The sequence below is a fragment of the Corvus cornix genome, chromosome 17 (genome assembly GCF_000738735.6).
Source record: "Corvus cornix cornix isolate S_Up_H32 chromosome 17, ASM73873v5, whole genome shotgun sequence".
In the NCBI taxonomy this organism is placed as follows: domain Eukaryota; kingdom Metazoa; phylum Chordata; class Aves; order Passeriformes; family Corvidae; genus Corvus; species Corvus cornix.
The window spans coordinates 1401242-1414521 of record NC_046346.1 but is presented as its reverse complement, the minus strand read 5'-3'; the positions used below and the strand labels follow the sequence as shown (position 1 = coordinate 1414521).

Sequence of the window (13280 nt, the reverse complement as noted above, 5' to 3'; positions counted from 1 at the left end):
ACCTTAAAATATTTCTTACCTGCGTATTCTCCCATATTTATCTCCTCTTCAAACACGTCACTGAAGCCCTCCCCAGAGTTCAGCAGATCCAGACGTCCATCAATGAACTGCACCAGCGTTAAAATACAAAACCACATCAACCATCTCGTTCTTCATCTTTTCAGAAAGACTTTATCCTTCATTAGCTGGAATAACCTCAGTGTTTGCATTGGGTAGGGGCTCAGAATAGAATGAAACTACCACCCAAACTGGCCCAATGTTGACCACTGCCCAAAGGTGTGTGGCTTTGCTAAAAACCAGCATTCGTGCTTGGCTACACGTACATATTTTCAGCTGCCCTAAAGCAGTAATTCTGTGTTCAACAGGAATATGCTTTCTGGACAAAGTTTACAGTAGATATCTTGGGTCTAGGTATGCTCAGATAAGAAAAACCCCTGGGCTCAGAGACCATTAGTGGGAAAACCCATCCACCTCTCAGTATAGAGAAAGCCTCAGCACCTGAGTCTGAGAGAAGCCAGCAAGCAGGAATTGAGATGCTGCACTACAGGATCAAGGGATATAGAAACAGCCCTCCAAACCCCACCTGAATTGTTACAGAATCTGCTTCCCCATAGAGCACTGGAGGCAGTACCTGCTTGAAGAGCTGCAGCTGGATGGCGTTCTGCAGGAACTGCCGCATCACAGACGAACGGTGGGACACGAATGCTTCTTCACAGAAAGTGATGGGTTCACCCTGGAGAGTTCAGAGCATTAAACACTCAAACAGCCTTGACTGAGTCCATTTGAATCCACTGCCTCCATCTGACCTTCTTCCCATCCAAAGTAAACAGGTAAGTAACATAGGCCTTACCTAGCACTGAGTAAACTGCACTTTATTGGTAGGTTCCAGCCACAGGATGGAAAAGCAGGCTGGAAAATTGCAGATTATCAAAATAAACCAGAGTGGCTTTACACACATTTTGTTAAAGCTGAAGAACTTTCATCATTCAAAATGCTAATTTTACTTACTGTCCCCAAAATATGACACAGTCACATGAATTCTGTTGATGTATACTCTGCTTATCTGCCTCAGCAGACCCAGCACAAAGAGGTCAGGAATGTCCACTCTGTTCTGTCCACAGTTCTGAAAAACTCATATCGGAGGAGTGGAATTTCCCTTTTTCACAATCTTGTTGGCAAAAGACAGAAATTGTTTTGCAGCTCTACTTTTATCTGATTTTAATGAGTCATGGTAATGCTGAAGTCTGCTATGTATCCGCCGTAAGGGCACCAATTTCCTCCACACTTCTACAAATACACAACATAGCAAGCAAATATATTTATTGAATTAAAAACAAGTAACAAAGAAGGACTAAATTATACTGATGTATAATTATTATGGATGCTCATACTCAAATATATTTGGACTCTTCATCTGTTGAGTATTCAAAATTAACATTAGACAGCAAAAAATCTTAAACCATCCCCATTAAAAGGATGATATCATTCTGTTTCTGAAAGCTTTAAATTAGCAACCTCATTTACCACTGGCTGTGTAAAATCAAGACAACAAGACCACTAAAATGACCGAGGACAAGGATCAATTGCACGTGTCTGTCTAAGCACAGGGTGCATCTCCTTCACAGAGGCGAGAAGTCTCTTACGAGAGTTTCTGTCACCCCTTGCTTGAGCCAGTGAATTTCCATAGATTTGGAAAAAAAAGTAGGTTTCCTATGTGATAATTACAGTTTCAGGGTATTTTATTTTAAAAATAATAGCCTGGTTTTGATTTACTCTATTTACAGGGAAAACCAAATCACTACATGAATTCCCGGCAAGAAGCATGAGTGTGAAAAAACCACTTTTTTCTTCTTTGCTGTGGCTTTGCTCTCATCAGAATAAAGAATTATAAGACACTTCATTATAAAAAAAACAAAGAGAAAATGTTTGGAAAAACAGGTCTGGCTGGCATGTGCATGTATACAAGACACTGGTGCCAGTCTCCAGGACACACATGACAAAGGTTCTGGCTCCAAAACCGAGGTGTGCACTGTCTGAAAGGTTTTACTGCATTTAAATGACTAACAGCTGTCATCTACTCGACCAGTATGAAAAAGGCTTTCCCATTAACTTCAGATACTGGAATGTAACAAAGGATCCCTGAAAAATATTTTATCCATGTCAGAGAAATCTGAGTGAAAAGAGCTGGGATGAATGGGTAAAGAAAAATGCAGATTAGCTCACTAGCACAGATGTTCACCCAAGGAAGGTTTAGCTTTTGTTTAATCTTCACTTAAAAAACCCTTCAAAGGAAACAAGCAGCCCTTCCTATCACCTACAAGAATGTGAAATTTCCCCCATGGCCAGAGTAGAGCGTGGACACCGTGGGCTGAGCTCAGCCCTGTGAAGGGGAGGGGGCTGTGCCCCGCTGTACCTCCAGCAGCTCCTCCTGCGCCCCCATCAACACACACCCTGCAGCTGGGGCACCAGCAGTGGTAGCACACTTCCTTCCCAAAGTACTAATGATTGAGTTTGTTCATTAGGTTGATTAGACCTTTTGACTTCTTAAGAGACAATTCAGGCTCAACTGCTGCTGGATGACAGGAAAAACTTTAATCATCGAGGTCAAGCGTGAGCTTTGCAGCTCAGAATGCATTAGTGCCTTCCACCCTCGCTGACCTCCCCGAGGTGCACACACCGTTCCACCCCCAGCCACAGCTTCAGGACAAAAAGACAAGCTGGACAATAAGACCATTTCCCTGACAGATGTGGTTAACTGTAAATTATAAAGCTAATCAGCTCTGCTTTTACTGACAAATGACATTATACATGAGGGGACACACGCAGAACTGCAGATATGTTGTGAAATGAATGGTCTTGTTTGCATGTGAAAAAATTAAAATAACTTGTCCTGAAAAACTCATCAACTCCTAAACTTGCTGGTTCCAAAAATTAAAATTTAGGCCTCAATTCATCAACACCTTAAATATCCATTAATCCCCTCTCCAACTGTAAATGCCTAACAGAGGCTAAAATATTGCACTGCAAAGGCTCTAAATGTGTGCACAATACGACTCCATGAGGAATCTGACTTGATCTGTAATGTTACAGATAATTCACATCTATTTCAAGATTGGATCACAGAATTATTTTTATTGCAAAAATGTACACATTTAATCTGCAATCTTCTCTTAAGAGAAGAAACTTTAAAATATAAGATTAAGATTTAAGGTTCCCAGATGCACTGAAAAAATAGGTGCCTTTTCTTTATGTCTTTGCAAATCTCCCTTCATATGACTATTTTATATTCATCTGGCATAATGAAGTTCATCAGGGCAGTGCTGCATCTCATGACCTCTTAAAAAGCTGAAAAGTTTCAGTCCACATCTGATCTGCTGCCAGACCTATTTTCAAATTGGAATTCTGTTACATTCTAAAATAATGTTTAAAACTACTTAAGGCAGCAACTGGAAAACAAAAGGAGTCTAGGATTTATTTCAGACTGCTCTAGAGTTTCAGGGAACCTGCTGTTTTATTTTAAGAAGCCATAATGCAAATTAAAAAATAAAGCCCAAATTGGTTTAGTTACACCACAAAAAATTCCACCATCATCCCTCATATTTTAAGGAAATCGCTCTTCCTCAGCTCACAGGTTATGGCAGGAACTTTCAGAGTGAATATAAAGGACTAAAATATATGGGACAGAAGACAGCTCAGATGAGAGAAGGACGTGGAAGAAGGAACAGAGGCAAACAAAGGATGCTTCTGGAAAGACACAGAAGCTCAGACAAGTCATGGAAATCCAACTACTCCCACTTGTGCAGGAGCATGCACCTGGATAACAGTGCTTTGAAGGCAGCACGTGAGTGCTGGAGAGAACAGCAAGGGAAGAAAGACGGGGTCAAATTAGGTCAACAGTGAGAATCCCTCACACAAGCAAAGATTTCACAAAACTTGATTCTAAGAGGGGGAAAACACCCAGTGAAAAGATCACCAACCCCAAGACGCCAAAGCTGAAGACTTTGTTTGGACAACTCTCAGAGTTGTGTCACGAAGGCAGGAGCGATGTGTGTGCATGCGCATGGCCAGCATGCGGCGCAGGCAATGAATTCCGTGCTGCGCCGAGCGTGCCTTCAGAGCGCGTGGGTGCTGCGGCACAGCCTCGCTAACAAACACCCACCGGAGCTGCTCTGCTCAGCACCACGCAGTCAAACACGGCGGGGTTTAATGGCACACAACAAGGTGCCCACATGGCAGCGGACAAGCTGCAAGTCCAGTGTCACTCGAGCACCCCCCAATACACAGCAAACCAAGGGCACGCAAGCCAGTCACGTATCACCCGATTATTACCACCTGACATTGCAAATAATCACATCTTGTACTGACACTGGTTATGCTGCAAGTGACAAAGTAAAGCCAGTAGGGATATTCTAGGACTCATCATCCTTAATTCCATCCAGAATTATAATGAAAGCAAGACAGGAGAATGATCTGGATATGTATGTGTCCGTGTCAGGTACAGCAGCAGCCAAAGGCAAGGCACTGCTTTGCACACTTTTCCAGAATTGTGGTTGCAATGTCAGGGAAAGATTAGCTCATCACAGCTGAAGAAGGATCATCAGCCAGCCAGCGGGATTCCATAAAGAAAACCTGAAATTGGTGACAGACACCTGATAGGACATTGGCTCGTTCAGCTTGCAATTGCACTGACAAATAACCTCCCATAACCAGTCCATATGTTCAGCACAGGAGAGCACTTTGCATCCACCTCAGTCATAATGGAATCCAGAAAGCAGAGATCAAACTCTCCGCATTAAGTGAACGGTATCAGAGCTTTATTAGCATCTCAAGATGCAACTCAGGAACAAAGAAATCACATGTTCAGAGATTTGACCACATGTCTTCTAAAGAAAACTACATTCAGGCTCTGTTCAAAAAAAGGCTACCAGTTCTGATAAATGATTATTGCCAAGTGCAATCTTGAAAAGCGTTTTACAGCCATGTATTACCAATGCAGACTGCACTGCCCAAACACTCAGTGTCTCACGTAAGTGCCCAGCTCCATCACCAGCCCAGTTTCAGATATTTTTTCCTGTTCCTCACTACAGTATACAGTCTCTGGTAGAGACACAGCATGAGAGCACAAAAGCAACTTCAAATAAAAGATGAAACTGTCAAAAAATGTGTAACCAGAAAAACTTCCGTGACAGAGCAATGGTTTTGCTTCTCCTTTCAAACCCTATTAGTTCATCAGGATACCTGGCATTTTCCTGTTAGACAAAGTCAAATGACACACACTCATATTCACAACTAATGAAAGTACTTCACTGTAATGAAGCCAGCCAGCTTTCCAAATGTTTACATGGTTAATTCCAGCCATTGCCTGTCCTGATTTCATCATCTACAGCAGCCAGACACTTCCTATCCCTAAGCAACTGCTACATCTTCGTAGCTGGAACTCAAGCAACAAGCCTGGCACATGAAGTGCAAAGAAGCCAGCAAGAAAGGATTTAGGGTTGGGAGGAAAAAGAAAGAAAAAAAAAAATCACCATTTCACAGATCAAGAATAGAGGCATGAAAATAATAAGTAACTTGTACACGGTCACAAAAGTCTCTGGCAGAGCCAGGGAAAAGAACCGAAATTTCTTTAATCCCTGCTCAGTCCCTTAAATACAAGGCTATTCTTCCTCTTCCTACTTGATATTGTGTCAATGCAGGAGTGTAGGTGTTGAAAGACTAACAAAAGGAAAGTAATAGTATGGTATTATGAGCTGAAAAACCTAATCTTTATCAGATACAGCAAATCTCTATGATGCTGCCTGCACTGGGAACTCTCTCTTTGTCCTGAATATGCTTTAAATTACTGGTATAATGTGTACTGGATATTGTTCCACTCTTATATTTATTCCACAAAAACCCCTGTGGCCCGCATGCGATTTTATCATTAGCTGGCAAGGTAATTTCAGGGCCTGGTTCTGCAATCATTCCATGAGCAATGCTCCCATTGAAGCCAGGACATTCGGCATGCAAAGCAGCTGCCAATTCAGGGTCCCTGCAATGAAAAGGCCTTTTTCTATTCTAACTATTGTGGAATATTAGTGACAATTCAGAAGAGGAGAAAAATTGCAGTGCAATTCTTTATATGAGTTATTTTATACTATGACAAAATATAAAAGTGTGCTTGGAAAAACAATCTACACAAAGTATCGCCTATCAGATAAACCATGAGCTATTTTTGCTTCATTTATTAAAAATCAGTAGAACATGAAGTATTTTGTTAAAATAGGAAAAAATACCTCTGCAGAAATAACAAATCATTGGCCAAGACTTACGAATGACCAACATGCCTTAAGATCACAAATATTAATATATTCCTTCCTTTTGATTTCTTAGATACATATAAAAAGCCCAAACTCATCCAAACCAATGAAGTTTCCAGATAAAGTACATATGTTGAAAATAAGTTTTTGTGCATGACGTAAACGACTCCTTTGTCTCAAGATCCCCAAAACCACATTCAAGAAACAGCTATTTTGAAGAGCAAGATATTTTACTATAAGATTTAGATGCTGGTATAAATGCAGAAGGAGAACAAACTGTTTTTAACGTCACTAAAGCAACGTGAGAGAAGCCTTAGTCATGAAGAGAGGTCATAAAATCCCACTCTCTTAGCTAAGTAACAAAACCCCTGTCTCTGTAAATAAAATGGATATAATGGAATGAAACTTTAATTTTGCACTGAGTTAGATACATCCAGTCTCTGGCAGATCCATTGACATACACGATGTAAGAACAGGGCCTGCAGTGCCCCCTCCTCTACAGCGTAATTGGCAAAGGAAATGCTACAGTAGAACTCGCTGAGGGTGGATCTGGCCTTGTGTTATGCCACTTGATAACTTGGTGAGGAAGCCTTAACTACTGCCATGGAAAAACACAGCCAGAAAAGACTCACCTCAGAGCAGATCCTGTCCCCTGAGAGAGGTTACCAGGGGCACTGGATTAGGAACACTGGGAAAAGGTTCCATTCCCTCCTGCCCGAGTCACGTACAGGTCTCTGGGGAAACTTAAGCGGCCAATGATGAATACATAAATGCACACACACGTGTGTGCTCACTGTTATGCATCATATAGGTGAGACTATAACTCGGTAACTTTGGTCACTTCACTCTCAGAGATGCCACAGCATCCACTTCTGGGGACAGCTGGAATCTGCCACTCCAAGGCCACTTGCACTTGTACTGCTTGTCCCAGAGCAGCAGTCTGTTCTGTATCTGCCAACGCACTCCAGGGAGAGATCTGAGCCATCAGGACACAACCGCCCGAGATGCCTTTCCTCAGGGATGGAGGAAAACAAAGGAAAGCATTTCCCTTTTAAAATAAATGAGAACTTTTCACTCTCCTTTTACCATTTTCTCACCCATTGTCAGAAAGAGGCACAGATTTTACCTCATGAGAAGGCAAGACACAGAAAACACATTAGTATAATCATCAAAACTGCTGCTCTTCTATCACTTTCATCAGATCACTAAAAGACCCATCTCACAATAGGCTCAGGATCCAGACATATTAGAAAGTATCATTTTTATAGGCTAGGTTTGATTTCATTTCCCCAGGCTCTCCTGCACAACATCTCACACCTTGCAGTTCTTATTTAAACCCTTTAAAAAGTAGAAACAAGAATGAAAAAAGAAACCTCGCCTCTGAGAGCCTGGGAACGCTGGGTCTTCCAAGCACTTAGTGCCAGATCTCAGTCCCCCAATTCTGCCCTGGTATGTCCATAAAGTTGCATCCAGTGTGAGGACAAAAAAGGAAGCAGACTTTTCCTTTCTCCACTTTCCCCACATTTCGCTCCATCCATGAAGCAGAAGCCAAGAGGAATTGTCGTGCATTCCTGCAAACCCGCAGCTCACACTTTAGACCTCTGCAGCAAGTGGATCACGTCGGATTTGGCCACCTGGCTCCTCCCAACTCCCATCTTATCGCAACGCATTTCTGACATGGAAACCATGCAAAATTCCCAACTCCTTTATGAGGGGGAAAACGCCATCTAATTAGAGCCCATGTGCAGGGAAGCATCTGGCTGGGAGCAGCGGTTCGGCAGCTCCCGGAGTTGTCGTGGAGACCAGGCGGGAGCGCCCGGAGCTGGCTGGCCGGGGCACAGGGCCAGCTGCACGGCTGCGTGCTCTGACAGGGAGCAGATGGGCCGGGACTGCCGGCCTCTGCTCCCCTCCAGACCCACACGCCCTCCGAGATCAGCTGGAGCTTGTACAAGTCCTTCTCATCTGCCCTGGAACCTCCGGCTTCCATTGAGGAAACAGAACTGAACCTGCCAACCTTTCCACCAGAAGAGTCCACACGCAGTGCATCCATCCCATTTATATAACGATGATGTGAAGCACCAACAATTGACAAAATATGATGCATATGTTTGAAAAAGCGTTAATTTTGATGCTTTATTTTGGGATTCAGTTCAAACTGCATTCTTGGAAAAATGCACAGGAATTTCTGTGATTCACACAGTGCATGATTCCATCTTGGCTGGGGAAGTTTTAATTATCAATAAAGTAAAACAAATGTTCCCCTACACACTCAAAAGAATTGTTAATAATAATAAAAGAATTGTTAAAAATCATGTCTCTTATTGTGGTGACCTCACAGCTTTGAGACCCTATTTTCATTAATAATTTTCAGTTACATGAATACATGTTCTCTGTTCCAAATTCCTTTTTAACTCAAAGGCTTCTATTCACATTAGCTCAGCAGCCTGCTAAGAGCATCTTCAAGGGAAACAGAGTTAACAAAAATGCACGAAATCTCATCACTTTGGCTGGAAAGCCCATTCACTCACACAGGCACTGCCCATGTATTGCAGGAGGCACAACATCTTCTACTCATTTTAGAAGATGAATTTTCCAGGAAAACATTTTTTCTTGCCTCAAACTCATGATGAAAGATGCCTAGCCTGTGAGTGCAGCTGCCTGCAGCCTCGCAGAATCCTGCAGCCCAAGATTCATCTCCCACACGGCCGAGTGCTCCACAGAACTGACCTGACGGCAATTCTTGCCAGTACCACAGAGAACCTGCACCATGGCTGCTGGGAATGCTCACAGCAGGCGTGGCCCGCAGAAACTTCGGGAATGCTGGCCACTGAGGAAAGAGTTACTAACTAACCAACTAGCTCCAACTGTGGACATGGGTACAACGCTGGGACCCAAAGGCACATATAAAAATGTTACAGAGCTGCCTCAGCAGTACTGCTAATAACCAATACACAAAATGTTACTAAATTTCCCTAAGTTTACACTAGATATTGACCAGAATTGCTACGGCTCAGAATCACCCTGAACACTTCATTAGCACAGTTACTGCCTGCTCCATTGATCACTAGAAGTGTATTTCTCCGTGTTTCCATTTTAGCTGTACTAAATTGCATTGCTTCAAACACAGAAGCTGATCGTTTAAAGAATGGAACTTGCCTGACAGTGCTCTTGGTCCTGCTATTACTATATTTGACATGCAACATCAATTTCAGCTCATTTTTCAAGATTAAACAAAATACTCAGAAACTTTTAAAAACATTTTCATCACATACAAACTGCCTCCTCCCCTCCCCCCCAATCCCATCCAACTTGATTAAGCATTAAATTGCAACTGCCTGTCTTTCCACCCTCTATAAATACTTACAAAGGTTCAAACCAATTCTGTCGGTGCTAAAGAGTTAATGCTTGGTGCTGTGGTCACTGTAAATAAGCAGTTTTGGGTAAGCAATATTGCTGTCAGACACACAACGCTTTGCAGGTGTGGGCAATAATTAAAGGTTTCAGCACATCTACCTGGGTGAAGTATTTTTACCTCCTATTCTAAGGAGGAAGCCCTCTCTGTGGAGAGCAGAAGAGCTCATTAATGAGGCTAATTAGGTGTAAAGGGGGTAGAGTCTGGCATCAGCTGCAGCTTATAGAAGGTAATCATTAAGCTCTGTAATCTCTACCCCAGAACAGCAGATGATCATGTTCCTAGGTGACTGATGTTGCTAAGAAAATTTCCAGCACCTGAGTACCTGACCAAATACTTTTTGGTGAGACTAAAAATTCCCTTAACCCTCTATGTGCCAGACAGCACAGTTGACATCATTTCTTCACTCATCAATTTTCTAACAATGAATATCCAGTGGGATTCAAACTTGGCATGAGGCCTTTAATGTGATTTATTTCAGAATTAAAAAAAAAAAAAATCAATGCCACCAAGAGCTTCTGGAAAGGAACAGCACAAAATAAGGGCTGATAGAGCAACGCGTAAGAATAATACAGATAAGAGCAGTAATGCTTGAAAAAGAATGACCACATATACCTCCTTAAGGTTTGTGAGTTCTCTGTGTAATTTCTTTGCAGAGAGTACCGAGGGTAGTTACAATACCACAGGGATGAAAACCTTGTTAATAAATATGTAAAATAAGGATTTCATTGTACTCACCTAATTTGAAATGAGTAAAAGGACATAATTTCCATGGAGAGAGAATACATGGAAGCAGAGCTCAACCTGGAACTTGTTTTGTAAGATGAATTGCAAAAATAGCAAACTATTGCAGCACCTCAACATGAATTTTTGAGTTCATCAGGCAGAACAGACCCTTTACTGGCAACCTGCTACTGTCCCTTTTTTCCTCCAACTAAGCAGCAGATTTGAATCAAAAATTTTTAGATTCAATTCCAATTCAACAAGAAATAGAGTATTTGTTATCTCCATGTTACTGTGGACTTGGAGATGCACAGACTAAATAGCATGAGCTGCTCAGAAGTGACACTGGCTCTCATTACCATCAGGATATGGATAAGCCACACTAGCAATCTAAGAGTTCTCTGCACATCAACAGAAAAAATATCTCCAACAATAACTAGCACCTTGTCTTACAATGCAGATGTCAGATGAATGAATTGGATAATAAAATTCCTTTGTAGCCAGCATCCCATTATATTTAATAATTCTGCAGATATACTGTAAAGACCAAACCCCACTGGGCAATAGAAATTTTTACAAATGCTCTGAGCGAAGCCCCTTGCCCAGTAGTGAACACCCTGTGCTTCAGCTTCCCCTGCTCTAGAAGAACACATGCACAAGGAGTTTTTGGACAGGTCCAGAACTGCTCAGTGAAGGGCGTGTTTGCATATCAAACAAACCTGAACCAAGGCTTCTTCCAGGTATCTTTCCAAATTCCCCTAAACCAATACAAGCTTCCTTAGTATCAAGTGCTTGGCAGGATTACTGTCTGTCCTACATAGAACACTCCTTGTTTATCTTGAACCGCTGCTGTTAGAAACCCCACTTGACTGCTTGTGGTTTCTTATACTGGAAGAAAGAATTAGGAGTCACTCCTGATCCTCCTCCTTCAAACTGTCAGCAAGAGCTTTCCCTGTAAACAATGCTACAAAATTGACTGACATTCACAGTATCTCTGGGATTCAAATAAGCAGACTGGACATTCTATGGGGAAAACGTGCAGTGATGTCTGTAAGCAAGAGGCAAGTGTGGTCAGCAGACGGGTAAGTACGTACAAGCGTCTGAATTAACCAGAGGGAAGGGCAAACCAGAACTAGACTGGATTTTCATCAACAGTAGCAACCTTTGCTTCCCTGAACTCTTAACTCCCCACGATGATCAGGTATGTGACAAAAAGTGGTTGGCAGAGACAGCAAACTGTCCAGAGGAGTGATTCCAAGATGTGGCACTATTTCTGCATCTCCTTCCTGTTCCTGAGATATGCTCCATTGTTCCTTATCCATGCACACCCTTCATTTCAGTAATTAGCTGTCAGTGCGGCCCGACAGCAACTTGGTATTGTCTGCTCAAATTGTATTAATGAAATGCAATCCACTAAATGTCCTGGATGCACATCTGTAATTGTGTTACATGGAGAGGCTGGGGACGGGGGCAAACTGCAGCTTCTAAACAGGGCACTGTGATCAAGCACATTAATCTGTTATTTCTTAGGGATTTGACAACCAATTAATGCTGCAGGGCTTCCTGTACAGCAATAAGAACCAGTGATCCAACATCCAACAGTATAAGCTGAGTCTACCATTTGTGAACACAGCACCCCTAAAGGCAGAGACACAAGGACTACAGGTTGCAGCATTGCAAATGCCCTTTTTGTATTTAAAGATTCAGCATCCGTTGTTGAAACGTAAATGTAGAACACTCAGTGTACACACCAGACTAAGGAAAATCAAATAAACCCCGAGATCCTTATCAAACATGTATGTTTTTGATGTTCTTGAAGAATACAAAATGCAATTGATGAGCCCTTGTTGTAAACCAATCCTTGTCAGTCAAGACACTGCACCATTTTCTGTTTCATGTTCTCCATCACCAAAGACTTTTCCAAAGAACAGGGCTTGGACAAGATGAAAAAGAAGAAACAAGAAAAACACATAATAAAGATATCCTGTGGGTATAATAATCTTTGGAAAACTTTCATGTCAGTTCTGACTGCAAAATTGCTATTAACGTTTAATTAAAATTGAGCACAATAAGCTATGACAAGGTAATGGCTGGGAAACGTGGCTTTAGGGCAGAGTGAGGATATCTGGGACTCCGGCTGGATGTGATGCTTTATTTTTGGTTACATTTGGCAACTACTAAGATTTCTGAAACACAACTTAATTATAACGATCCGCAGAAATTCACAGAAAAGAACAGCACTGCATTTCAGTTACCTCAGGATCTGTAACATATGCCAAATCAATCAGAGATTTTTAGGACCCCAGTACCATCTAAGCCTTAATTTTATTCATGTTCACACCCACACCAAAGAACACTCTTTTTCAACCAAAAAGTCCCTGCAAACCCCTCTTAAACAATATTTTGTTACTTTTCAGTAAATAAAATTTCCTCTCAGAGGTAGGAATTGTTTGAGTACCATTTACCTCCATGGTTGAAGGCAACAATCACACAGACCTGAAGAAGAAGTAGTCAAAAGCCTTGGTCGAATGACCCTGACTCAGGGAAATCAGTTGTCCTTTACTGGGGACAGCTTCACTGCTCACCCTGAAAACCCACTGTAAGACAGCTGGACTGCAATTCATTGAACACGTAAAGGAGAGCACGCAATTAAGTGACACTTGGAAGAGAACACACACTCCAATGTTAGCTGAAAATCCCCAAATGAGGGGGCACATACATATGTTCTTACATCAAGCAGTCCTCCCTAAGCAGTGGAGGCCATTGCTCAAGAACAGAACATTAAATTTAGAGTTTGATAGACACATTTGAGGAGAATATTGACATACTTCTTACAACAAAAATGT

The 13280-nt window shown here is 41.9% G+C and overlaps 1 protein-coding gene across 6 annotated transcripts in view; it reads right to left on the bottom strand.

Annotated features, from left to right (window-relative positions):
- Positions 1-13280, bottom strand: part of DENND1A (DENN domain containing 1A) — a 159876-nt gene that overhangs the window by 34682 nt on the left and 111914 nt on the right. For all 6 annotated transcript variants that reach the window (XM_039561625.1, XM_039561626.1, XM_039561628.1 and 3 more), the window contains 2 exons: positions 632-733; positions 20-107 (listed from right to left, as the gene is read on the bottom strand). In XM_039561625.1, coding sequence (XP_039417559.1) covers positions 20-107; positions 632-733 — 190 coding nt within the window. The remainder of the gene's footprint in view (positions 1-19; positions 108-631; positions 734-13280) is intronic.